Source organism: Copadichromis virginalis, linkage group LG22, assembly GCF_057382275.1.
Source record: "Copadichromis virginalis isolate Kocher_CV1m ecotype Utaka linkage group LG22, C_Virginalis_male_GT1.1, whole genome shotgun sequence".
Lineage (NCBI taxonomy): Eukaryota > Metazoa > Chordata > Actinopteri > Cichliformes > Cichlidae > Copadichromis > Copadichromis virginalis.
Window position 1 is genome coordinate 21,288,586 of NC_140638.1, and position 27,599 is coordinate 21,316,184.

A 27,599-nucleotide genomic window follows, 5' to 3' on the forward strand; every position below is an offset into this window, starting at 1 on the left:
TCATTTATTAAGTACAAATTTGTAGGTCATAATTACTTTGCAGGGCATTTTTTCCTATTTTTTATACTTTCTAATAGTAACAGTAAATTAATGAAACTCCTCATTCCAAAAGATCCACTATACAGCAGCTAAGGCCAGAAATGTACATTGACTCATATCTGAGCCCAAACTGTGCCAACAACATATCCTCCACACCATTACACCAACAGTCTGAACCGTTGAGACGCAGGATGGATTCATGCATTCGTGTTTTTTCTGGTCCTACTATCTGAATGTTGCAGAAGAAATGTTTCCAGTTGTCTGTTGTCCAATTTTGATGATCCTGTGAGAATTGTAACCCCAGTTTCCTGTTCTGAGCTGACATGAGTGGCACCTGGTGTGGTCTTCTGCTGCTGTAGCCCATCTGCTTCAAGTTTCAGCGTACTGCATTCAGAGATGCTCTTCTGCACACCTTCATTGGAATAAGTGTTTTTTTGAGTTACTGTTGCATTCCTATCAGCTAGGAGTCTGATCATTCTCTTCATCAAATCAACGTGCCCATGTCTATGCACCTAAACGCACTGAGTTGATTGGCTGATTAGACATTTGCAATAAACATTTGAAGAAGAGGTGTACTTAATAAAGCATCCGCTTTGTATGAGGTTACTAACACAAATACGTTTACATGTTGTTTTTAGACACAATGACTTTGCTTGAATGCAGTTTTTTTCAAAGTATTGAGGTCTGATATTTTGTTTTTGTGTGTCTGGATTTGACGGAAATGAATCTTACGAGGTATAAATGGAAATGTTGCACACATAATTTAACAAGAAACTAGTTTATGAGGTTTATCAAATTTTATTCATCACAAGTTTGCTGATAAAAATGTAAAAAGAAGACATGAGGTTGATGTGGAAACACTTGAACAGGCAGCAGGGCTGTCACAGAATACCCTCAGCATTTTGAAATGGTATTCACTGTACATTGCAACGAATATCCACCTAAAGTGATTTAATACTCATTTTATCCTGAAGTCACGAAGTCCAGGACAGATTTCAGGTTTTTCTCAATTCTGTATCTGATTTAAGAACTGTGAATTTAATATTTGATTCAGAGCATGATCACAAGGGCTTTGGCATAACCGCAACACTGAAGATGAGGATCATTAAGGAGCGAGTGGGTTTGAGCCACATTCACAAAAAATAAAACATTAACACATTGTAGCAGGTAAAGATGATGGCCAGTGACACTGTGACACTCATACTGCAGACAAACAGACGATAGAAGCAAACGATTGAATGCTACACTCTACTAATCATCACGCTGATTAAAAAAAAAAATAGCAAAAACAAAACAAAACTAGAGAAAATGAACAGACATGGTGTTTGATCTTTTAAAAAGTACGTCATAACATTGTTTTTCTTTTATATACCGGATGAGCTTTTTAGCCCCTCGCTCATGGAGAAAACCGATTGAGGATTTTGGGGCCGACGACATTAAAAAAATAACATTAAGGATTCAAGTAAATGAAGGTGAAAAGAAAACAGAGCAATGATGTTCAACATGTGCCACACCGTGAGATTTCTTGGACAATGACGGCTTCAAGTTCTTGTCATCGATCGCCTTGTCCTCGTCTTTGTTTTGGAGTTCGGGTGGCGACCGTGAATCCTCCGTGTCAGCGAGGGAAGACTGATAGAAGTATTTAAAAATGAAGGAAAACGACTACAAAGCGACACTACAACAATAAATTAATGCAAAAAAGTATGGCCCGAGCACGTGACACGACTTTCTTTCTTTTTTCTCATGGTTGGTTTGTTTCATTCTCACCGTAATCCCACACTGAATAGAAAGATCTTTCATAAAAAGTTATAAAATAAATAAGCACTCTTTCCCTTTGAGTTTCGAGTAGAAAAAAGTTGCAGGCCCGAGAGGAGAAAGAGCGATGAGATTTCATTGATTACTTGCAGTAGTATCTCTGCCCTTCGTCTTCTTTGGCCTTTGTGATCACAAGCACACGCACACATACACGCATACATGTTGGTGGGTCACTGAGGCCCACGTAGACTGGACAGTGTAACGAGTGGTGCTAGTCCTCAGTATACCCAGTTCACTGGGACCCACTGGGGTTCACTGCACAGTTTGTCCACGGCTGCCTGTAACGTCTCGAAGGCCTTATCCAGGTTGTCGTTAATGATGGTCAGGTCAAAGTAGTGGCAGTAAGCCCTCTGGATGCGGGCGCTCTCATCCACCGTTTTCCTCAGATCCACATCCTGCAGAAACATGAAGGACGGGTCAGTTCTGGGGATAAATCCAAGTTGTATGCATGAGTGTCAGTGTCCAGCACATAACAGTGAAGACCAGGACAGGTGGACAAATGATGAGTGTATGGATATTTATAGTCATGGTAAAAAGAAAGTAGACCCTCTGTCAATTCTAAGGTTTTACCTTTCAGGTTACAGTAAAAAATAACCTGGTCTTTCAAGAACAGAAGAACAAAATATAACACAACAGACTGTGTCTTACAAAAACTAAGCCAAAAATGCAGAAACAGTACGACAAAGACAAAAACTACACCCTTACTTCTTCCGTATTAGCAGCAATGTGCAGCTGATATGGTGCTGCTAAAAGAGGCCAGGTGCTGTCAATCAATTCAAAATCGCCTGATTAACTGATGATCAACAAATGTAAGGACCTCCATAAAGGCAGAACCTTTGCCAGCTTGCTGGTCTGGAGCATTCAAGTGGAAAGCATTCATGACAGTTGCCAGTCTTCCCAGGAATGAACTTCCAAACACATTCACCTCAAGGTCAGACCGGTTACAGGCCTCAGCACGATAAATGTGAAAGTTCATGATGATTCAATTAGGGAAAAAACGAACTCGTTTAGAAGGGTTTCCAGGAGAAATGCTCTTCTCTCTAGAAAGAAAATGGCAGCAATGCTTAAGTTTAAAAAGTTGCATCTGAACAAACCACAAAACATCTGGAAAAATGTCCTTTGGACAGATGAAAACAACGTGGAGACGTTTGGCCATAACACACAGCAACCAAACACAGCACATCAGTACAAACACTTTCATATCAACTGCCAAGCACTGTGTTTGAGGCGTGATGATATGCAGCCAGAGGAAACGAGCAGCTTGCAGTCATGGAGTTGACCATGAACTCCTCTGTATACCAAACTCCACTAGAGCCACATATAAAGCTATCTGTCCAACAGCTAAAACTTGGGTTATGCAACAGGACAATGATCCCAAACAAAGCAGCAAATCTACAACAGAATGACTGAAAAAGAAAAGAATCAAGTTGCTGCAATGGGCCAGTCAAAATGTTAGACCTCAGATTGATTCAAATGGTTTGGTGGGAGCTTCCGAGAACAAATGAGTTCAAACAACGTCGTAAAGAAGAGTAGAGCAAAATTCCTCCTCAACGATGTGCGAGACTACTGAAGTCATACTTCAAGTTATTGCTGCTAAAGGTGCTTCTACTAAATCAAAGGGTTTATGTCACTTTTAACATGACGCTTCTGCATTTTGGCTTTAAGAACATAGCATAATATGTTGTATGCTGTTGTTCATCTCAGATTTTTTTGTTCTGATATGCACAATGATAGAGATGATAGACGGTGTACTTTATTTTCACCACGACTGTATGTAATTTAAGGTACTTTTAGAAGGATTTTGTTTGACCAGCAAGTAACATGATCTGCTTCCAGGCAGTGTTTTGGCCACAGGGTCATTCAAATCGGCATACTTATATTTAGCCACCCTGTCCCTCAGTCTATTTTTAGTAAGGCCCACATAGAAAGCATATGAGGGTGATTTAATCTTAAAAGTGTTAAAAACATTAAACCAGAGGGAGAACAAAATCTTAAACAATGAGAGGCAAACTGGCCACCAGTTACCACCACACCTTTTTTTCAAATGTCTTTAGTGTGTCTTTTATCTCAGTGAATCAGTCATAGTTTTTGTGACTGACTACAGTTGACATAAAATATTGCACAGTTATCCCCATGATATGTAAGTGAGGGCTCAAATGTCAAAAAACAGTGACAGATAATGCAAGCATATCACTATGTATGCGTGTGTGTGTGTGTGAGAGAGAGCATGGTTGTTTGTGTGTGTTTACTTCATCCCATTGTTACGCATGGGTGTTGTTAACCTACCGTGAGCTGCTTAGTTGTGAGGCCTGCATCCACCACAGCTTTGTGCATGGCCTTAAGAGTATCAAAATCTGGTGCTCCAATGAACACCACATAAGGCATGAACTCTGCTGTTTTCAGTACCTTCAGAGCCTGAAGAGAGACAAAGATGTTTTCATTATACTATACTTACACGGACCAGGTAATGTGTTAGGAATGAAAGGATGCCACATTATTTGAAATAATAATTGTCAACCTACAGAGGTCTGAATTCAAAGACACCCCACAAATCAAAGTGAAAAAAATGACACATTTTGGCAAACTTTCATTGCAGCAATAGTTTGTATGCATGCCTCACAATGTTGGGACATGCTTTTTATGAGAGACTGGCTGGTGTCCTTGGGGGTCTCCTCCTAGATCTGGAACAGGGACCTGGCCCTGGGGAAGTTGGATAGATGGAGGCCCATCTATATAATATCCCAGAGTTCTTCTCTTCCAGGAACTGCCTACATACTCTTTGCACACGAGGCCGGGCATTCTCGTGCACCAGGAGGAACCCAGGACCCACCGCATCAGCCTAGGGTCTGGCAATGGGTCCAAGGATTTCATCCTGATAACTAATGGCAGTGGTGGACCTGCCAATTCTGGTATTCTACAGGTAACGCCAATCAGACTCCATGGTCGGGGCAGTGAATATAGAGACCACAAGACGCTTAGGCGTCCTTAGACCATCCTCATGAAGTCTGTTTCTGATTGTATGGTCAAACATAGTCACATCAGTGTCCTACTGCAGGTAATTTTGTAGCTTCAGCAGTGCTCATCCTTCTTGCACAAAGGGGCTGATACCGATCCTACTGACTAATGGTTGACGGGTTAAGGACCTTTCTCAGGCCTCACCAGCTCTCCTAGAGTAACTGCCCGACTGCTTTTGAGACAATGCTGGGAGACACAGCAAACCTTCTGGTAGTGGCATGAGTTGATGTGCCATCTTGGAGGAGTTAGACCTTTTGTCCAACCTCTATGGGGCCCAAGTATCACCTCATAATAACAGTAGTGAGACTGGCCTTAGCTAAATGGAAAACTAGTGAAAAAACAATCAAGAAACATTAAATACCGCCTCTGCTACTTAACTGATCAGATCGATATCATAGAAGTTTAATTGACTTGATGCTATACTGCTATACTGATTAATGTGTTCCTTTAAGTGCTTTTGAGTAGCATATTTTTTCAAATCCTTTAACACAAGGTTATTATAGTTTAAAAGTAGATCTGAAATTGCAATTGAAAACCACACTGTCTCATAAGGCTTTGGTGCACTAAGACTTGGCAAGTCTACATGACTCTGATATATGATGTCATTTCTGAACTTTTCCCCTGACAAACATCCACCAATATTAGATTAATTAAAAAGACTAAACCTAAAAGTGGAACTAATAAAAACTCAACTGAAAGTAAACTTTCTGAAACAATGCAAACTCAACTGAAACAAAGTCCCGCTGGTCCAAACTTCACCTAATAAAACTCTCCAATGTTCTCACTAAAGGTCAAACACAGTGAGTAAATGCTGCATGTCAAAGCCACCCTTCACTGCATGAAAATAACCCTGCCACTGACATTCGCTCGCTTTGGACCCCTCTCATACCTGCGGGTTGACATCCAGGATGCAGGTGCGTCCCATTGCGACCACCTCGTGAATGCTATCAATCTTTGTGCCGTACAGGTTGCCGTCGTACTCGCCGTGCTCCAGGAAGCGGCCGGCCTTCACATCAGCCTCCATCTCTGTCCTTGAGGTAAAGTGGTAGGAGTTGCCGCCTAGCTCCTCATCACGGGGTCTCCGTGAGGTGTCTGACAGAAGACATGAATCAGGTAAATGTTGCACTGTTGTAGCAAAATTTGAGAAAAGCGGTTAGAAACCCAAGTGTGGCATACATGGTATAGTGGTGCCAAAACGCGTGGGATGGAGGACCATCAATCGGTTCTTGAGGCTGCGTCGGCCCACTCCTTGGGCACCTATCAGAACCAGCGTCTTCCTCTGGAAAGCAGGAACCTTTGCCACTTCCTCATAGATCTGCAGTTCATGTCTATCGAACTCTGTTCAAAGACATTTCAAAGCTGTTAGCCACTTGTAGAGAAAGACAATGAAGACATTAACCAAACATCTAGACCATGAAGAATATTCTGACCTGCGTTCTTGGCTGTTAGATACATCATCTTCTTCTTCTTTTTTCCAGCCAAGGTGCCACAAAGAATTCCTGCAAGACAAATATGCACGTTTATATCTTTGCTGTTACAGCATTTGGCCAGACGGGGGCAGGCATCCACTGAAAATACTAACTACCCATTATTTTTTTTATTTTTTTTGCCATCAATCAGCTAAAAGCTTTACAAGTGATAGAGGTCTGGCAGTAAACCAGTTCACAGGCCACTCCATCCCTTCAAAAACAGCCTCGGCTTAAGAGAAACATTAAGAACTTGGGTGAGTTTTAGCTCAGGAATCTTTCACAGAGTGTTTACACAAAGGTCTGGCATCACTGCCAAGAAGTACAGGTAGGGTACTCACCTGATCCATCCAAGTCTCTGGGAACAAAAGCTTTCCTCTTCTCCTCCAAGAACTGACTGGGGATCAGACCCGTGGCACCACCCACTACGTGACATGCCTGGCGTGGATCAGTTCAAAGTTAAATTTAGAAAATTGAAAGTTTAAAGTTCGGTCAAAGACAGTCTGTGAAGGAAGGCTCACCTGCCACCAGTTGGGATCTTCTCTGTTTACAATCTGAAGAATATCACCTTTCTTGAAGGCCATACCTGCCTCCCGACAGGGGATCAAGCTATCATTGGCGGGATCATAGTCAAAGTATGGCCGGACATATACCTGTGAGGAACAGAGGAACAGGTGTGAGCTCCTGAAGCGCTTAAATTAGGATTGAAGAGGAAGATGGCCGTTCACAAAGCAACAAGAAAGACAAAGCAGCTTTAACTCAGCATGGCTTCTCACACGTCGGCATGGTGACGGCAGCTCTTTCACACCCATTACGGCCCGTTTCCCACAGCCGCAGCCGACACAGCTCTTCATGCTGCGTCAACACGCTGCATGGGCTTTTGCTAGAAAGGGTAAGTGCTTTGGCCAGAGCATTAGATTAAACAAGCAGCCAGAGGAAGCAATAAAACAAGCCAGTGAAATATACTGTGCAGCGCGCTCTGAGCCACAGAGCAGGAAGTGATTTTGCATTACGTCTCATTCACTTTTACTGCCCTTCATTCAGTTTATAAGCATTTCCAGGTTTATGTGTTCCAAGATTCAAGGTATATATATATATGTGTGTGTTTTTTTTTGTTTTTTTTTACACAGAAGACATTACTGGAGCGTGTCTGAGGGGAACTGTACAACAGCGTCACACACTACTGTACTCTGCATGTCAGAGAGCATGAAATTACTCCAAACACATGTGCGTGTATTTGGAGTGCGTGCATGACACAGAAACTGCTAGTGTGACCTAGATAGCATCTGGAGTGTTATTAATAGGACTCCCAGAGTTCAAATTCCTGCGCGAGGGATTGTGGGAAGGCCGTAGGACATATCGTCAGGATGGTGCCACCACCCAACATCTGCCACCGGTTACATAAGCAGGAGAGTGCATGCCTGTGCTTGTACGTGCTCACCTGTGGAGGAGCAGGAGCGTCTCTGTAGCTCGGGAGTATTTTCAAGGTGATCCCTCCGCTGCAGTCTTTGAGCATCTCCTGGAGCTCAGTGGGATTATTGCCAACGTCTTTCCCGTTTACTTCCTTAATGATGTCGCCCACGTGGAGCAGACCCTGTCTGTCAATCATGCCTCCGTGAAGGATTCTCGCGATCACCAAGTCGTCTTTCTCCACACGAAATGTCACACCCTGAGAGGAAGAAGAGGGATGTTTTATTACCTCTGATTCCTGCGCACTCACACTCACCCCCTCCCTGTGCCTGGAGCCTCTGCCAGAGGTTTCTTCCTCTTAAAAGGGAGTTTTTTCTTCCCACTGTCACCAGGTGCTGGCTCGAGGGAGGGTTCGTCTGATTCTTGGGGTTTGTGCTAAGCCTCACCCCTGTTAATTTTAGTAACCTATCGACCATGTTTGTAGTGTTGGCAGCTTTTGGAGCATTTTAAATGGAATTATAAAACAAATATGGTAAATGGCCTGCATTTGTATAGCGCTTTTCTAGTCCATAGGACCCCAAAGCGCTTTACACTACATTCAGTCATTCACACACTGGCGATAGCAAGCTACATTGTAGCCACAGCTGCCCTGCGAGGCTGCCGGACACAGGCGCCACCGGGCCCTCTGACCACCACCAGTAGGCAAATACGGGGTTAGTATCTTGCCAAGGATATTTGGCATGCAGCCAGGGTGCAGCCTGGGATCGAACCACCGACGTTCTGATTAGTGGCTGACCTGCTCTGCCACCTGAGCTACAGCCACCCCATGGATAAATAATGTGGCACACTCATGCAAACACATTCAGTCAGCGTGCAGTCTCCTCTCACCAGTGGCTCCCCGGCCTTCTTTCGAATGCCAATCATGCGCACGGCATCGGCCTGCATAAGAGCGCTGTTCACCGCTGCGTCATTGGCTGTCTCAGTCGGAGGCGGGGCTTCGTAGCATTTTGAGGCTACCATGTCATGAGCCTCTAAAAGAGACTGAGAGAAAGGAAAAAAAAAAGGAGAGGGTAGGCGAGTGCTAAGGCTTAACTACATCTTATTGTAGAGGAAGAAGCACAATTACACTTTCACAAAAGTAAAGTCGATACATTACTGAGTTCCATTCCCTCAGTAGTTTTATTGTAAATGTCACTTGTGACCACATTGGAAATTTAGTCTTCCTCACAGTAATATTAATAACAAAACTGTGACTTGATGTTTCAAGTGAATAGAAAAGCTCTGTTGGCAGACGTTATAACAGTGAAACGGGACAGTTATACCTCCAAACAGCCAACTAGCATATTAATAATTTAGGTGCGGCTTAAAAAGCAATCATCTAATGGATAAAATCCCAAATATGGATAACCACCCAAATCTAATCACTTAATGTCTGATTCGTGAGTATCCCTCCAACAGCTTTCATTCAAGTTGCTTTTTCCCCATATATTATTACTGGTTCCAAATCACCACCAACCGCTCACTGGTGAAAAATACAAAAAGTCTGTAAAATCAAACACTCAGTTTGTGATGTAATATCTGTTTTCCTTTTCCCACCTAGCCTGCTTTCCCCCCTCCGCCCTCCGTATCTCTATTGCTCAGTAGGTCAACAGAGTCTTATCTTTCAGCTAAAGGCACAAAGAGCTCTGATTGGTGCAGGGGCTTCGCTCGGCTCAGAAATCTACCTCCTATTGGCCCTGCCTGCATAAAGCCCCTGCTAAGTTCAGGCACAGAGGTTAGTGTTCTACTGATGCATGAGCGCAGGCTCCAAAACATCTGATCTGTGCCACTGTAGCTAGTGTTGTAACATTTAGAGTACGACATACTGTTCAGATGAAAAGCAGTCCCCATTTCACAAACGTGCAGTAACATTACAACAACTACTGCTAATAATAAAAAGTAGAATAAGGTGGAAAAAAGTGTGCATCACTTGGAAATATATAAATTCAATAATTATTTGAAATTATTGCATTTAAAAAGCTGTATTCTTTTCAAGCTAACCACTTTTTCTCAGGGAGCATCAAGAAATGAATGTTGATGTAGAAATAGAAAAGAGGATGAAAACATACAATGTGCCACTCAACAAACGTATGGAGGGTCAATACATAACAGCTAAATGAAGAAATATAGAATAGAGAGAAGCCATAAGAGGACATTTAGCAATGAAGCAGAAGAGTCAGCAAAGCCAAAACCAATATGATAGGATACAATTTTTAAGACCTATTTAAACAAGAGCGCTTTAGATAAAACACAAGTCTTATTCCTCATGAGGCCCACAGGGAGACACTGTTCCCAGATTCAGAGTCAATATTCGCTTTGCTTTTAAGAGACAGTGAAAGTTTTATTGCTGCCAACAGAGAGCAGCAACACCAGAATTTATGTATTGATTATGACATAACATTATAAGTACAGTGCTGTAAAACAGCATCTGGTTTATCATAGTGTTTTGGGTTGCCACATATTACCTCATAAGCTAAGTTAATAACCAGTGCTTGTGTTAACGGCGTCTGTTCTAGCCTACCTAACTGTGCTCGCTCTTGCTCTGGCTCACCTGGAAGTGCGGCTCCTGGAGGATTCGAGACAACTCAGCCGCGCTGTCGTCTTTAACCTTGAGGTTGTTGATGTCGCCCAGGATCTCTGTCACCAGCTCGACGTTATTGTCCTGCACCGCTTCCAGCTTCACTTCCTCCAGCTGCTCTTGAGCCTGGGTGAGACAAAGAAGCTCAGGAAAAGTGGAAAGATGGCGGTTGCCTTTCATAACCTTCCTGGTTTTGTTGGTATTTATTTGGATGTGCAAAGAGTGAATGACAGAAAGTGAGACTTGCTCAGTAGCCGTGATTGTAGATATGATATGGTGCTCTACAGGGAGCATTTGAAAAAGCACAACATGACAAGACCCTGTATGGAGGAGCTACAGCTGTGGTTAAACTGAACTCACTGCACACTAGACTTCAAACAGCAGTGAAGGCGTGTTCGTAGGTGCATGCACTGTCAATAAAAAAGGCACAGAAATGCAAAGCTGCACAATTTTCTTACGTCATTATGCATTAGGTCTGATGCAAATAGCACTGTGTGTTAATCAAAGCCTTACTGTACTTCAACGCCTCAGCCAGAGCAAGCAAAGCATTGCTGAGAGCAACATGTGGGGGAGTTTGAAGCTGGCTAGTGGTTTGTCTGCCCCCTGCTGCTTGCCCTGAGCTATGTGTGTGTGCTACCTTAGCCAAGGAGCGTACAATGGGACTTTCCATGATGCCGCGCAGGAAGAGCAGGTCGATGTCTTTGGCTCCGGCAGAGGTGGGCAGCTCACCCACATTATCCAACACCTGCTGCATGGCTGGACGGATGGGACGAGACACAAAGATCCAGAGAAACAGAGACAGAGAGAAAAAGAGAAAAGCCAAGTTAGCCAGGCCTGAAAGTCATTCAGAGTGTAAACATCCATGACACTGTTGAAGGCAAAGCAACAGCAAAAAGAGATCTGCTCACACTCCAGTGCAAAAGAAGACCCAAATGTTTCAGATGCAGTGAACGGGCATGCTTTCACTCAGTTTAAACTCCACAGCCAGGATAACATCTGGATCTAATCTGAGATGCTTTTGGTACTAATTACAGCACTGAAAATGATGTGTGGCCTAGACAGCATAAGATGGTCCAATATGGTAAGTGCAGTGTGTGCCAGATGTGGCCCAAAAGTCACGAGTTGGGCTTGAAACATGTTACAGTAAGTATTGTCTGGGCCAGCTTTCACCCAAATGTCACAACACAGCTGGCAAATGGTCTTTGAGTCAAGGCAGCCAGTCTTACCCTGAGTCAGCGCTGTCAGTCAAGAGCTGATTTGGCCGACAGACACCAAGTATTGTTCTCTGGGAGAGTTTTGGATACACATACTTTGTATACACAGACAAGCACCCCAGAATATTAAGCCTGGTCTGCACAGAGTGTGCACAGTTGTGTATATTCACTTTAAAAAAGCTTAACTTTAAAGCTTCAAAGTGCTTTTTTTTCCAGATTTCCTCAAGGCCCTAAACATTCAACTAAAGGCTCCTGGATTCAGATGCAGTCAGCCTCTATGCTGTTAACATAAACAGAGACAGGGAGAGGTGTGGACTGTAGGTATCAGCTAGCTGAACGCCCTAATGCCAGTGTCTTAAAGCCAATCTAAGCACATTTTAGCCATTTAAATCCCTGGAAATGTATGTGTATGTGTGTGTCATTTTACACCTATGTGGGTAATAACTATGTCCGGTCAGCACTTGTATACAGTTGATTCACTCTATGATTTCACTCTGCGTTTTGCTTCACTAACCCATTATTACTCTTAAACCCTGAGACATGTTCCATGTCATCAAGTCAAGCTATAGTCTATGACTTCAGCCCCCTCTTTAGAATAAAGTGCCCCATACCAAATCGCTGCTTTGAAAATACAGATTATGAAATGCTGACGTCTATATATTATATTTTTGGTAGGTTTTGCAATCTGGCATGTATACCTATTAAAAAATATTGGACATTTAGCTTTTATTTAAAAGAAACAGTAACAAAAAGATGAAAAATAGAGAAAGAAAGGAATCGAAGTCGTATTGGACTGAGGAGCCGCTCAGGACATTTATACAAATGCGATATGACCCTTTACCACTTGACCACAGCGCAGCTCTGCTGACATGCACTTTAAAAATGTTTAATCAGCTTTTCCTTATGTAAAAGAGGCATAAGCATTAAAAGTTTGGAATGCATTTTAACCAAGATAAATTGCAGCATCACACCATGTGGGAGAGTTGTAAAATATTACCGAAAAAAGTAGCATCTCTTGTGTAACACACGTTTCCTTCTGGTTGCTCATTTCTATCCAAATGAATGCCTCTCTGTGATTTAGATCTCAGTTTAATCACTGTTTAAATTCTGCTTTCTCTGGTTTGCTGTACTGAAACAGTCACGGTTCAACTCGAGCTCTACAGCGTCTGATAACCACAGGAGCGCAGGGAGACTGCATAAACAACAGGCTCGGTGCAAAACAGACCTTAAATATTTATGATCCTCTTTAAGAAGGACAAATAGGGGGGAAGAAGGTTAAAAACAGCACTGCAGACAATCAAACCTGTATATCAATGAAGCTTTGTGTATTTAAGGCACAACAGCACAATCTAAGACTCAGTACGGACATATGGACACAATAATTTATTTCTTCTTGGGGAACCACACACAGATCTTCCACAGGGCAACGGTCATTTCGGGAAAAGGCATCTACACACAAACACAGACACACACAGACAAGACGAATATGGAAACTTAACACTACCATGGCACAACTAACTTTTGACTTGTATGCAATAAATAAAGCTACGTTTACTGCAAAACATGAACATATCCGGAGTGAAAACCTCAAGCATACACAGAATAACACACAGCTGAAACCTTTTGTATATCCCGGTGTCGTCTTCATTGACCTTTACCTACTTACTACATCCCCGACAACAGGAACCCTTACTCGTCCACGCTTCTGTGCATATTACCTGTTAAAATTTCTGTCCGGTAAAAGTTGGGAAATGAACTAAAGCCTTCAAACTAAAGTCTACATAATCTTTTGAAATATGACACAGAGATCCAAATGCTGTGGCCTGAAGGAGTTGTTAATGCTAAGAGATTACAGCACCAAACAGTTGTTTTTTTCCAGATGATTTATTCACATATAATGAATCACTCTCTTTTACCTCCTTGTAATTTCTCCCTCCGTGGCACTTTTGTCTGCAACATCTAACCACTGCATCGGTATGCACACCTACGAGCATGATGTGCACTGAATGCTGATGCAGAGATCACTGCTCTGTTTCTAAAGGAATGAAATCCCAGGAGAAAGAAAAAACCTCGCAACTTGTATTAAACATGGTATCATTATTTATTTATTTATTTTTAGCTTCTGAGATGACTGTCAGAGAAGCAACTCCACTGACACATCATCCATAACGAAATATATCTGAGGGTGTTTTTTTCTTTTTTCAGAAGTGCAGTGCAGTTCCTGGGACTCTCACAGCTAAAGCTGCTGTAAAGCAGCGCTTCTTAACCGCTCAACTGGATCCCAAAGGTAGGCTGAAATACTGCTGTTTACCTAAACTACTTTAAACATAATTACACTTGCTTATCCTGTGTCAGCTGTAACACCAAGGCGCTAACTGGGAGGACTGAGAGCATGTTTAAACTGCTTAGGAAAGAATCAAGGATATCTGAAATGCTAACTTAAAGTAATACATAATATAAATGACTGAATCAGTTGGCTTTTACTTGATAAACTGTTGAAAAGAGAACTGAATAAACTGATGTGTGTTAAACATTATTAGCAGGTTTTAGCTAGCTAAAGGTTAGCTAGCTAAAGGTTAGCTAGCTAAAGGTTAGCTAGCTAAAGGTTAGCTAGCTAAAGGTTAGCTAGAATGGACAAAGGATTTAAAAAATTCACTGAAACTTATAGCTGCAGGTAAAACTGGCTAATTTAGGTTCAAATTCATGTATTAATCAAAGTAGAACAGAATAAAAGTCAAATAAAGTAGTTCTAAAATGAATTAATAAGGAGTGAGAAATTATTGGTTGTAACAGATAACTGCTAAAAGATTTGGATAAACGTTCAAATAGCATTAGAAATGGAAAAATTTCTAATGCTAAAAATTGTCTTATCTACTGAAATTCAGTCCCCTTAGTTATAAAAACATATTCTTCATCTAAACTAGCACTGGTTTAAAATAGAACCTGTTTTTTTTTTAAATTCAACTTTTTTTGTATATATCGGGCAAAATTTTTTCTTCTTTCAGACATATGAAACACTTGTTGTGTGCAGTTATTATTTACTTTTTACCCTCTGCCTGAATCTGCTCCGATAGACTGGTTGTTGTGGTTTTCAAATATGTGCTGTCAACAGGAAAGTTGCAGAGTGCTCTCTCGTGGGCAAACTGCGCAACCTCGTCGCTCACAGTTTTTGTATTTGTTACTTACTTATTTTTTTAAATCTTCATTTATAAATGATGATGATATTGGCCCACTGATAAATCAATCACAGCACTGGATACTGTTGATTGACGTATGACAGAATAGTAAATACATTAATGTTACCTAGCCTGTCTGGTAGCGACCAATCATTAGCTGCATTAAACACACATTAACAAACTGCTGTCCTGTGTGGACAAGGCTTTATTTATTCATTGCTTGGTATCCATCACAGGGGACTCAAGCAAATCTGACACAACTGTGGGGATATAAATGTTGGGAACTGTCGCTCTAAAGACTTTCCACATGAAGCTGAAGAAACCACTGGAGTTACCCATCTAAAGCCTTCCATCTTAAATGAAAGATAACAATATCCCACTATTCATCCTAATATTTGAAAGCTCCCTTCTTCCTCCTACTGTCCTCACCTCCAGATGTTTCTGCTCCCTGGGTGGATCGTACAGCCGGGGGCCCCTCCATGGCATGCTGTCCCAGGGGTCTCACCTCCTCCTCTTCCTGTGCCCCATTGGGACAGGAATCCTCCATTGCTGTGACCATCGCCAAGCTCTTCCTCTCTGTTGCCACAAGTATGCTAAGGCTAACCACGAGTAAACCACCAGTAGCTCTGCCAATATGTCTTCTGTCTTGTCTTTTCTGGCACTGCTGACCCTCCACACTTCAAAAAAAAAAAATGCAGAAAGGGGAGATAGGAGCAAGAGAGACAGAGGGGATTGAGGGCGAATAATGAGAGAAGAGACACAAAGACAGCGACAGTAGAATGGGATTAATATCAGAGGATTTTAAGAGACGAGGAATGATAGGGGAGTGAAGAGAAGTAGGAAAGCTGAAGGAAGATATTTTTTTAAAAAGAGAAAGGAAAAGAGGCTGATGGTTGGACGAGTTTGCAAAGACAGGCGTGAAATGAGACGGAGAGAGGCAGAAAGCTGGATAGCACTCACAGATGTGGACATGCATTCAGTGCCTGCTAGTTCCCTCCCTGTACTCTGACTTTAATACCTTCTCATACTACCACCCCCGCCTCTTTTGATAACACACATAAACACACACACACACATAATCCCACGATCCTCCTTTACCAGGCCTGCTTGAGTACCCCTCCTCTTGTATCCCTGACCCCACCCAAAGTCAAGTTAACCCTCTTGTCTAGACAAAGGCACACACACTCACACACACTAGTTGAATGTGTCATTATGTAAGTAATCTTACATAAGTGCTACTAAAGAGGGCCTGACCCTACATTCCCATTCTTGTCCTCCTTCTTGCTCCCATTCACACTTATTCTGCTCAAAGCCAGAAACTCTGTTTGTGCACACTGTGCTCGCACGAATTCCCTCAGTGGTCGTCCAACTCTTTGATTCTTCCTCAGCCCAACGGGAGCTTTTTCTCTTTAATTTTTTGCTTCCCCCCCCTAAAATGAATGTGCCTCTCACCACCTTACATCTCATTAAATGAGTAGACTCGAGGTGCTGACAGGATTATGCACATTTTTTTGGACTGCAGTTTTTCTTGTTTCTGCCTTTTGCCTAAGTACGTCTGCACAAGCTGCTGGCTGCATGACTGTTTCTTAACAGAAATATTATCTTAATAACCGTTTGACCCTGTCTGTCCTGATTTATATTGAGGATAATAAGTAACATTTCACAAAGAATGCTTTAACACATCACAGCAAGGCTCTCTTGGAAATAAAAGGCAAGTTATGTTGCTATACTTACTAAGAACTCTTTGAGGCTATGCGGCATAAAGTTGCTAAGAGCTAAATAAAAGCTCATAATCATAAAGTTCAGTACAGCTCACATGTTTAAATTACATGCTTTAAAGTGAATACTAAAGGGCAGTTGATAAGCTTATATAGGGATAAAATTAGGAACTGACCAGAATTCAGTTCACCTTAGTGGTGCGGCCCCCAACAACAGTCCCAGTTCCTCATGTGGCCCCTTGGAAAAATCCATTGCTTACCCCTGCTTTAAAGTATTGGCTCTTCCTTTTCTTCAGTAAGTACTTGATAAAGCCTATTTTTTTATCAGGCAAAATTAGCATTCCATTTAATATCACAAGGAATCTTGCTGGTTAAGCAGTGCTAGCATTAGCAGATGTGATACCAAACACATTATTGACTCCATATTTTGGAAGTTCTCCCCTAGTCTGTCATCTGATTACGACTTGGTTTAGAGACAAACAAAGAGACAAACAGCTGCCTGACCATGTCAGCACAGTCCAATTAGACCATTTTTGTAGGAGGCCAGCCTATGGGCCATTACTCTATGAATAATAACATAAAAAGTATAATCACAATAAATACATTGTGCATACAAATGTGACTTAGATGTTATGATGGTGGTCAGAGGGCCCGGTGGCGCCTGTGTCCGGCAGCCTCGCCTCTGTCAGTGCGCCCCAGGGCAGCTGTGGCTACAATGTAGCTTGCTATCGCCAGTGTGTGAATGCGTGTGTGAATGGGTGAATGACTGAATGTAGTGTAAAGCGCTTTGGGGTCCTATGGACTAGAAAAGCGCTATACAAATGCAGGCCATTTACCATTTACCATTATGATGACAGGGAGCAAACATTGGCTGAATGCTCTGGTGCGTTTAGCTCTAGCATGATGTTACGTAAAAGATTAGCATCAACCACACAAGAACCACACAACTTATAATATCATGTCAGCAGTGACACTACTGTAAAGTATGGCAGCTAGCCAACTCTGCACTGCTGTCATCAAGAGTACTTAACTGGATTGCAGAAAGCAGCTACAAGCAGGTCAATTGCGCTTGTATAACACATGTGACGATGTGCTTTGGTCACCATGTAAAGGAGCACTAAGTGAGCAGGTGCTGGACTGGCTAACTAATGACAGACATTTCAATTTTTACAGCTATGCAAGAAACAACAGTCAGCTTGAGACCCCCTGAATTAGTGCAACCATGGCGCTCTATAAGACGCGAAGGATATGCTGTGATTTAACCTGAGATTCAAATCTCCATTTCTGTATCAAGACCAAAGTCATGGAAGCAAAAATGAGAATAATCTAGAACAAGCTCCTCCCACTGCCCCCCATCAGGCTCCTCCCAGAGCGTCACAGCTGTGCAAGAAGCAAATCTGTAGGCTTTAATCCACCCCGCCTCTCCCTCCACCCCATCCTCAGCAATACCAGTCAACCCCTCCCCCAACTCAGGACGCGGGATTTTAATCCTGCCACGAAAGCACTGGATTACAGAATCTCTCTCTCCCTCTTTCGCCATATCTGGTGTTCAAACATGTCCACAGGGCTGAAGTATGCTACATAGCTGTGCTTGGCAAGGGCTGAAATGGCCTTTAGCGACGCACTGCAACACACTGGCAACGACTCTGAGTGCAGAGGGAAGCATGAGATTTTCTCTTTGGCCATCAGTGCAGTGTCACAGCACATTTCTCCAACTGAACTACAGGCACTAGACACAGCTGATCGCACACGCAAGGTTTTTTCTCTAAAACGTCGATCTAATTGCTCGCCTTTAGAAAGTAAGGCAGCGACTGCCGACTTCACACAGAATTTAACTTAGGCAGAGCAGCTGCATGAGAAGAACTAAAGCACCGTGCCATAAGAAAGCACCCTGGGAAGTCTGCACAGACTTAAAAAACAAACAAACAACTGATCCACAAGCGCCAGATCTGTAATGAGCAAAGCAAGACTGTGCTATAAATTATTAAAGCAATTGTTCTATTATTCAGAAATGAGAAAATTTGTGTATATATAAAAGAATGAATGCTGGTACTTTAAAAGGCGAAGAGAGAGAGAGAAGCTTTTGCGTATTCTATCGAAAATACAATGACATCTAATAATAGCCAGTAATGCAAAAGCTGTACTTTCTGCCAGTCACAGTCAGGTAAGATTTGGGGACGCTAAATAAATATATACAGAGTTTGGTTATATAAAACTGATGCTTTAATCCCACGCTTTTAGTTTAACATCAGCATGGCCCTTTCAAGTACAGAGGAAGTGCTGTCAAAAGTGAAATCCACACGGGTACACAAGCACAAACACACACACTTAAAAGAAAATCAGCTGCTTCCTTACTTATTCAAAAGTAAATCTTTAAAAGTAAAGATTTCCGGACCAACACAGTTCTGGCTGGCAGGTCTCCCAGCGAACCAACAAAATCATGTCAGAATGCAAGAAAAAAAACACATTTCAACATCTCCGGTGGGTTGAGAAAGTTGTGTTTACCTATGCCAGTCGGTGTAGCCCAAGCCCAGTCCTACTGGCTGCTCATCAGTCAACTGTGAAGACCTGAAAAGACAGGGGAAGGGTGGGAGATGTGTGAAAGTTTGTGAGGATCATCCATATGAGCCATGAATATTCAGTCCTGTTTGCTTTGCTGCTCGCCAGTTTTCATCATTCCTCACATAAACTCACTTGAGGATTCAGATACACAGTCGTGCTTACCAGTCCCACCTAATAACTCTAGTCTCCCTGTGAATTATTACTTGTATCTGTCTATGTCATCCCTTCCTCTCGTGGGATGCCTTTTGACAGAAATCCCTGACAATTTAATGTCTTTAGCTATTCAACGATGCCCGCATCATCAGCTGGCATTGTATGGGAAATGGCCACTATTCTCTGAAAGTAATGACGAAGCGGTATGCATTCACACCCAGTAAACCTCTCTTCTCATTTTGACTTGCAAACCTGTCTGAGTCTCATGCAGAGGTTTGCCAGCATCTGAGGTGTCGTATTACAGATTTTTCTGTCTCAGCGTGCTGTTGAACACTGTAATGCAGATACAGTCATTCTTTCACTGTTTATCCAGCACAGTTGATATTTAAGAAAGAAACTGTACAGAAAAGATGGAGTGTTACTAAAGCTGTGCATTTCTCAGTTTTAAATTGTATCTTTGAGGATTTTGTTACTAGTAGCCTGTCGCAAAAACACATAATTTGCTCACATTTTTTTAATCGAATCTATGGGAAAAAGGGGGCAGACCTAACAAAACAATTTAAAGAAGATAAACAGTATCTGAAAGTCATGTCCTTAAGAAACAGATGAAAATACAGTAAAGACAGTCTCAGTGGAAGCATGGCTGTCAAGGAGCCATTCTTAAAGAGGGGAAACGTGGAGAAAATGCTGAGGTATGCCAAATTAAACAAGAACTGGACTGAAAATCAGTGGGAACAGGTCTGATGGTGGAGGGACTCCAATTGGGAAATTTATGGTTCAAACCTTCATCAATAGGTACGAAGCAGGTCAAGAGAAAGACACAACAGTGAGTGTCTGCAGCCATCTGTAAAACATGGTGCATGGTGCAGACTCTACCATGGTTTTGGGCTGCATTTTAACCAGTACTATTGGGAATATTACCAAAATTGATCAACTTATGAAACAGAAAGTACTGGCAGATTTTGAACCACCATACAAACCATCTGGAAAGAGTCTCATTGGCAACAGCTTACGTTTCAGCATGACAATGTTCCTAAACCGTAAAAGCATACAAGGATAGAAAAACACACAATGGTACACTGTCAGTCATGGATCGAGCTCTGCAAGGTGTGAACCATAGCATTATTGAAGCAGTGTGGGATCATCTTGTTATAGAACAAAAGAAAAAGCAGCCAGAGAAGATCCAAACATCCAAAAAAGAGTTTTGAATGTCCTTCAAGAAGCTTGAAGAACTATTCCTGAAGACTACTTAAAGAAAATACAAAAAGGATAAGAGAGTTCAGGCTGTGTTGAAGAATGAAGTTGATCATACCATATTAACTTGTTAGAATTGTACAAACCCTGTTTTTGTCTTATATCCTACATTCCCACCTACTTTGAAGGACTCTCTAAGCACATGAGGTATTCAGAACATGGGCGTTTTAAGTCTGCTGATGACTTTCATATATGAAGGAAAATGTTTTATCCTGTTTTCCTTGTCAAGAATGAACCTTCAGGTCTAAGTAGTCAGAATTAGCTTTATAAACACACAAAGAGGATTTTTGCATCAGCCACATAAAAGCCATTTCAAACACCACATCCTCGCTTCTTTTTCTTTTCTGTCTAAACTGTGAATGCAGGCAGAAAGCACTGCTCCTTCCAGCAACATGCCCTGCCCCGCTGTACGATATTTAATTGTGTCTAATAAAACTGCAAAGTCTGGCAGAGTTAAACACATTCACGCTGCCCTTAAGAGCCATTGTGAAATGGACCGTTACAAAATGCAAGCCAGCATAAAGAAGAAAAACCTGCTTTGAAATGCTGTTATTCCATATAACTGATAGCTGCATGATCACTGCATTCAGCCTTTTTCACGTTCCCTTTATTTTTCTCACCTCAAGCAGTCAAGGCTTTCAATAGTCTAATAAAAGTTGCAAGTTATGTCTGCTTATTTATTATGAGAAATGATCTGGAAGACCTCTCAAATCAAGAAAGTAATCTTCTTTTATATACTCCCCTAACACACACATCGCAGGTACATCTTGGTCTTAAGCCGCTCCCTAGGTAACAAGTACCCTCCTGCAAAATCACTCTACAGAAAATTAACAAAAAGGCGATGACAACACAGAGGAACCTCCACCATCACTTGTTAGCAGTTATCTCTTATTTCTGTGGCAGTATTTTTTCACCCAGTCGTACCAGAGCTAACTGGTCACCTACTATTACAAGAGGGAGAGTACAGGGGTCAGTTCGTTATACAACACAGATTAAAATCAGGTTCTGCACGCTCACTGGAAGTGAAAGATATCCCCTGGAAGAATGTTAATAGAGGCAAAGTCACTAGGCAGTTCCTCGCCTAATCATCCGCATCGAGGGGCAGGGAGCCAAGATGGACCAATCGAAGGGGCCAAATGAGGAGGGAGGAGCAAAGAGACAGAGCCCTATGATATATCATTTGGCTGATATCGGACCTTTCCAGGTATTTCAGTATTGGTATATGTTGGTCAGTATAAAAACCTTTTATTTGTTTAATATTATGCAGAAGAAAATGCAAAGGAGCCGTTGTGAAATAATGCTGATCAAAGCAGATCGAGCGCTACTGTTCACAGTACTTCCAGGATTGTCTGCAACACAGAGTAGAAACACAAAGCAGTAGAGTCTTCATGGTTAGTTGGACTGGTAGTTATTTAGCACTCACCATTTCATATACACATCCATACAGTGCCTTAGTGAATGCACTATCTGTATTAATATTATATCTGTCCCCCTAAAAACTAAACCATTAGATGGGAAGAAAGAAAAAAACAGCAAGGGTCACAATCTGGCCCTTCGAGGAGTGTGTAAAAGGGAGTGAGAGAATGTCAGACGAGCCGAGCAGGAGAGAGATTTAGAGCATGACAATAAGGACCAGATAAAAGGCACATTAGGAGTCTTGAAGAAAAAAAGAAAGAACAATCCTTTAAAGATTAGACAAGGTTGTGGGGAAAGCCTCTCAAGTCTTGGGAAGTTCAGAGGAGGAGAGAGAAAACATGAGAGTCTAGAGGGAGAACAGAGAAGAGTGGTTGCTGAACGCCCTTTCACTTTTTCAAGAACCTACCAAATAACCTTGTCTAGCTATAAGCACAGGAACGTAATTGTAATTAAAGGTCCATAAAAATCTGATGGATATTTGCTTAGCTTATTTTTTCTGCACAAAGCTCCTCAGTGACCAGGTTGATCTGTCTTATGTTGAATTTATGGTTCCACAAATGTGTCTGTTTGCATATGTTGCAGTCAGAAGTTCACACACACTCATCATGGGCGTGAATATCATGATAAATTCAGGCTTTTAATGATTTCTTTAAACTGTTTTTTTTAATGAGGTGTATTGTTTGTACGAATACATCTTTAATGACTTTTAAGCAAAAACAAGAAGAATTGGCTGCACATGTTTGGATTTATTTTGGTTTTTCTCTAATCCAAACAGGGCCTAAAGTCAGGCTCGAATATATATACATACACTACTATTAATATTTGGTTTAATGCTCCTTTTGTAGCCATCAACAAGCTTCTGAATTCATTCTGGCTGGATATTTGACCACTTTCATTGGCAGAATTGGTAGAGATGAATTGCCAGACTTCATTTGCCTGCACTGGCCCTATGGCGAGGGGTTTTGAGCAATGTAAACATGTTTCTGTGCAGTTGTTCAAAATCCCAACTAAACATTGCTTGAGTTGGATGATGCTGTGCATCGGGTGAATGCTGATTGGTTGAATAGTGGACTGCAACAGGGAAGTGTGTGACATCAGAGTTCATAAAAATGGGAGAAATATAAAAAACAAAAACAAAAAACATTCAAAAAATCACAAATACAGCATGAAAAGTACAGACAGTGGCTGCCAGTGGACACTTTTCTTTGGTGCACTTCAGCTCTTTGTATGTTATAACTTTACTCTTCTCTTTGGCTAGCTAGGGTCAACAACAGCACAAGCAAGAGTAGCCCACAGACTGGTTATACAACTTATTTTTGACACTACCCCCATCTAAAAACAGACGCTCTCTACAGGTAGAAGGACTGCCAACACGCTAACCCCGCTGAACCATAATTTCCCCTTTTCACTCAGCATGTCCTGTGCTCAGAACTCCTCTGATGTCTCAACACCTCTGCAGTCTGATCCTCTTTTCCAACTCTCAGGACGGAAAATCACAGAAAATGGTGATTTGCATTCCTGGCTGCCATTGGCTGGTCCGTATGAAAGAACGAGCCCTCCGAGTTCCTCCCCGTTGCCAAGCACTCAGATGATGGACGGCTCATGGAAGAGGGATTATGGAGAGGATCAGAGGGTTTGTTCTTGTACAAAACATCACTGCCGCTTCACTCATGTAAACATGCGTGCGTGTGCATGTGCATATGCATGCTATTAAAGGCGCAGGCGAACATCAGCGGGATGTGGGGTTTTAATTCCTCCAGTTCTGGTCACACTAGCAGGAAATCTGAACTCTACCCGAGACCTGCTGTGTGGGAGTGAGCACATTTTGCAAGTTTATAGTCTACGGTGAACAGTGCTACGCCCCTTGGGATTGTGAAGCACAAATGCACACTCAGAACCTGCCCCATAAGGCATCCATCCCATGAGAACTATTCAGCTGATGTTTGTATATTCTGTCCACCCCTATTCTGTATCCTCCTGTGCCCCAGGCTCTGCGGAGAACTGGGCTCTGAGAGCAGCCGTCACTCTTAGTTCCTCTCAGTGACTTGAGAATCACAAAAGAGGCCAGTGAGCTCTGTCCTGCCTTCAGGTCAAGATGTCACTTCACTGGCTGGTTCCAGGGGAAGTTTACAGGGCAATTTGTAAACTTCCTTTAACCTTGAGCTGCAGTGGCAGACTCATAAGAACAGTGTGTATTTGAAAATGTACATGAGTGTGTAATAACTGGCTATTCATGCAACAACTCCAATCACATAGCCATCCATGCTGTCGTGCCTCTCACCCATCACCTTCTGCCTCCAGACAAACCCTATGTAGGTCACTCCAGCTGCTCAATAAGAGGATTACACTGCGACCCCCTAAGATGGCTATCTTAGCAGATCAGTGTATGCTTAATTTTTTTAACCATAACCATGTTTCCCAAACAGTCATCATTTTATGACTGCAGCTGCAGGATGTTGATTAAGCCACCTCAGTTTCTCCCGATCCACCTCTACGATGAGCAAACCGCTCCATCCTTGTGCTGATTCACGCTTACCTCTGCTCATCACCTGATGCTCAAATCACCACCATTTTCAAGGCAATAAATTTCTGCACTGGAGCGATTTCCACACATCACCAAGAAATGACCTCAATTTCCTCTCTGGTGAGGTTCCAGCTGGTGGGATGTCTGCGCTTTGCCTCACAGCTTGGGAGGATATAATTACACAGCTCGTCAGAAACTCTCAGCGCCCAGCGCGCATCATCTTAATAACGAGTACCCTCCTGACATAATCTAACCCGCCACATGGCCATGCCTGCATCTTTGCAGCCTTTCCGCGTTCCCAGCCTCCTGCTAGTGATCGTTAGTGTTAAGGAAGAGAGAGGGAGGGGATGGAGTGGGGAGAGGTGATGCAACAGTGCTTAAAAATGACAGCAAACGTTTAAAGATGAGAAACCTGATGAGCGGTGTGGGGTGGTAAAAAGGCGAGAAGAGATGGGAAAATGAAGGATTTTGTCTTATTTCATATTTGGATTTTTAAAATTATTTTTTGCCAAATACTGCAATCAGATTTAGCCTCTGTCTAAAACTACAGCCTGCAGTATCCTGCTAGCTGAGCCTCCTCCAGGAAATGGACCAAGACTTTGATCTGGTATGCGCTAACGATGGCCTTACATCATCTCAATGCAAATAAGCTTCCAGAAAGAAAAAAAGAGGAAGCTGTTGATCTTAGATATTTATTCTATCATCTTCCCTATTTTCATCACACAGTTTTTGTGGAGTTTGTAAAGGAGATTCAACCTTTTATTTACCAATTTGAGCAAGAAAGACATGTAAAACCAGGCCGTCTTTTTTGGCAAACGGCTTGTTTTATTGCTGGTTTGTAGTGGCATGCTTCTTTAAGGCCTCTGTGATGGATAAAATCTGGTGAATCAGCAGTATAGGCTGCAGCAAAAACTGCCAGACATTTGCCTGGCAGCGATTCTGACACAAGGTTCTTTTCAAAATAATGTTCCTTTGCACTTGAGGCTTAGTTTGGTGTTCGCACAGATGCCGTTTGCTCATGATAACAGTTACTATGGTGTCAGTTACACGTTAACAACAGGGAGGTGCAGCCTGGTGGAGGGCAGGGAGGGATTATTATGTAGATAACAGCTTTCTCATACATGTGTTGTTCATAGCTGGGAGGCCTGAGTCATTCCACTTTCCCCAGTCCATTGCTCTATGTCTCTACCCTCCCTCCTATCTCCCACACATGATAATTAATAATAGAAACGACGAAGCTTCGGAGGGTTGGATTTGGGGTTCAGCATGGCTCACTGACCGGGGGCATATGTTTAACTCCGAGATGACACAAGGGGGAAATGCATAGCTGGGCTGAGAAGTCTTACTTCAGCAGAACAATAAAGGTCATCCTGAATCATGACTCAGAAGTCTTAAAGGACATCCCCAGCAGCCACTACAGACTTGCTCTGATGTGCTTAACTAACTCAGTCTCCTTTCTTTCCTCCTTTTGTTTACACTAAGAGAGTCACTAAATCTGATTAGATCATTGACATGAACAGAGAAACACCCATAAGCGCCTGTTAAGATGCAACAAGATACATCTATTCCTCTCAGGGGTCTGCATAGCCTGTGTAGCACCTCTGGACAGATCCACAGTGATGTTGTGTATGTGCATGGGCTTCCCCCGTCACGTGCACGATGCTAAACTGCTTATAAAGCTTGCCCAGTGACCCTGTGCTGTGTTCCTCTGAGCAAGGAAGTCTCCCTGGTTTTATGTTTCGATTAAGTGGCAGTATAAAGTGGTTCTGACATCATGTAAGGAGATTATTATGGGATGGTGCACTCATTCATTTCCAGTGGAGGACAGAAAATAAAAATCAATGCAGTCGTCTAGCTGTACCTCTGGTTGGCCAGTTTGTGCCAAGCCAAGGGTCTGCTGTGTTTTCATTCAGCTTTAGCTCAGTGTGCTGATGCTCGCTGGTAAAGTTTTTGTCTAGTCAACAAAATAAAAGAAATAAAAGAGTTTTAATTTGGTCTGATGACAGAGTAAAAAATCTATCTTTCTCGCTCTCTGTCCTTTCCTTGAGCCCACCCTCCTTTGCTGGTGGATGTTGCAGTCAGTCACACTGGGACGTACGCGTGTTCCAGCCTTCTCATCCTGTCAGCGCAACAACCCGCAGCTCTTTCCTCTTATCTTCCTGGAATCGGCGCACGGATCTGGCGCACGGATCCGCGCGCTCGAACAAGTGTGCCACATCCCGTGCCAAACGCCTGAGCCGCTTTGGCTGACCGGACAACCGTGCGCTCAACCATCTCGCCACACGTGCGGCCATTTTTTTGTTACCCATCCGAGCCATTGTGGCGTAAGCACACTTACGACTACAACCCATCCCATGTATTCCTCGTCACGATAGGCAGGAGTAAAGGGGGGAGGAAAGGACGCGTCCGGGTTCACAGTAAGTGCCCACAGCGAGCTGTTACGTGTCGGAGTGGAGCTTGTTCTGACAAGCAGAGGGGACGAACCTCTCCTTCTTCTGTCAAACTCCACTGCTGTACCTCAAACACACACACACAGCTAAGTGTCTTTGTCTCCCATTTATAGTGCCAGTTGATGAATGAATTCCCAACATCCACGTTTCGGATATGATCACGAGCAGTGACTTACCTGTGGATGGCGCGTGCGACTTCGCGGTAGTCCGCCGATCGTCCCGGTTGGACATTCAGACCCCCCTCAGCTGTCTGTCCCGGTCCCGCAGCAGACTACCAGAGCACACGACGTCAATCAAACCGACACGCCCGGCCTCCTCCCTGACGTCAGGACACACAGACCAATGAAAGCTGCGGCCCGGCCCTCGCTGAAGTGGAAACAATGTAGATAGTATTTTCTTTTCGTCACATTGTGATGCGCTCATCCATTCACGTATGGATATTACGTGAGGCAAGTCCAGCTCAGACTGTGCGGGCATCGCATTTCTAACGTAATGTGCGTTATGTAGTAGAAAATAACTAGAGATGGCCGGTACCGTCCTGTTGACCTTCATTTCGCTATTTTTAAAGGAAAGCACAGCTGCTTTGCGCCCTACAGGTGTGCACCGCATTTATTCTTCATTTTGTCTTTGCGCGGAAAGTACGAGTGAGAGAAAGCAGGGCGTAGATTTAACGTCTTCACTCTGAGGCCTGCTGCTAACTGGTGAAAAACTAGTTTTGAAATGTTTTGAAATGTTGAGCAACCACTCTGAACTGAACTCACTCGCTGGTC

At 42.7% G+C, this 27,599-nt stretch overlaps 1 protein-coding gene and 1 long non-coding RNA gene across 4 annotated transcripts; one reads left to right on the top strand and one right to left on the bottom strand.

Annotated features, from left to right (window-relative positions):
• Nucleotides 1–817: 817 nt before the first annotated feature.
• Nucleotides 818–27,111, bottom strand: pals2b (protein associated with LIN7 2, MAGUK p55 family member b). Of its 3 annotated transcripts, XM_085445540.1 has the most exons (13): nucleotides 27,006–27,111; nucleotides 18,976–19,038; nucleotides 11,000–11,118; nucleotides 10,336–10,488; nucleotides 8,634–8,786; nucleotides 7,777–8,004; nucleotides 6,857–6,988; nucleotides 6,677–6,773; nucleotides 6,300–6,368; nucleotides 6,046–6,207; nucleotides 5,759–5,961; nucleotides 4,141–4,269; nucleotides 818–2,249 (listed from the first exon to the last, which is right to left on the bottom strand). In XM_085445540.1, exons 3-13 carry the CDS (start codon nucleotides 11,114–11,116, stop codon nucleotides 2,073–2,075), a joined length of 1,620 nt encoding a protein of 539 aa, XP_085301666.1. In that variant the 5' UTR covers nucleotides 11,117–11,118; nucleotides 18,976–19,038; nucleotides 27,006–27,111; the 3' UTR covers nucleotides 818–2,072. The 3 variants fall into 3 exon arrangements, with proteins under 3 accessions (XP_085301666.1, XP_085301665.1, XP_085301663.1); XM_085445539.1 differs by lacking the exons at nucleotides 18,976–19,038; nucleotides 27,006–27,111 and adding an exon at nucleotides 15,182–15,326 and having other exon boundaries at nucleotides 11,018–11,118; XM_085445537.1 differs by lacking the exons at nucleotides 18,976–19,038; nucleotides 27,006–27,111 and adding an exon at nucleotides 15,182–15,326.
• Nucleotides 13,322–15,250, top strand: LOC146683316 (uncharacterized). The gene is made up of 3 exons (XR_014917408.1): nucleotides 13,322–13,667; nucleotides 13,782–13,863; nucleotides 15,188–15,250. It is a non-coding gene; the product is annotated as an uncharacterized LOC146683316 (long non-coding RNA).
• Nucleotides 27,112–27,599: the final 488 nt, after the last annotated feature.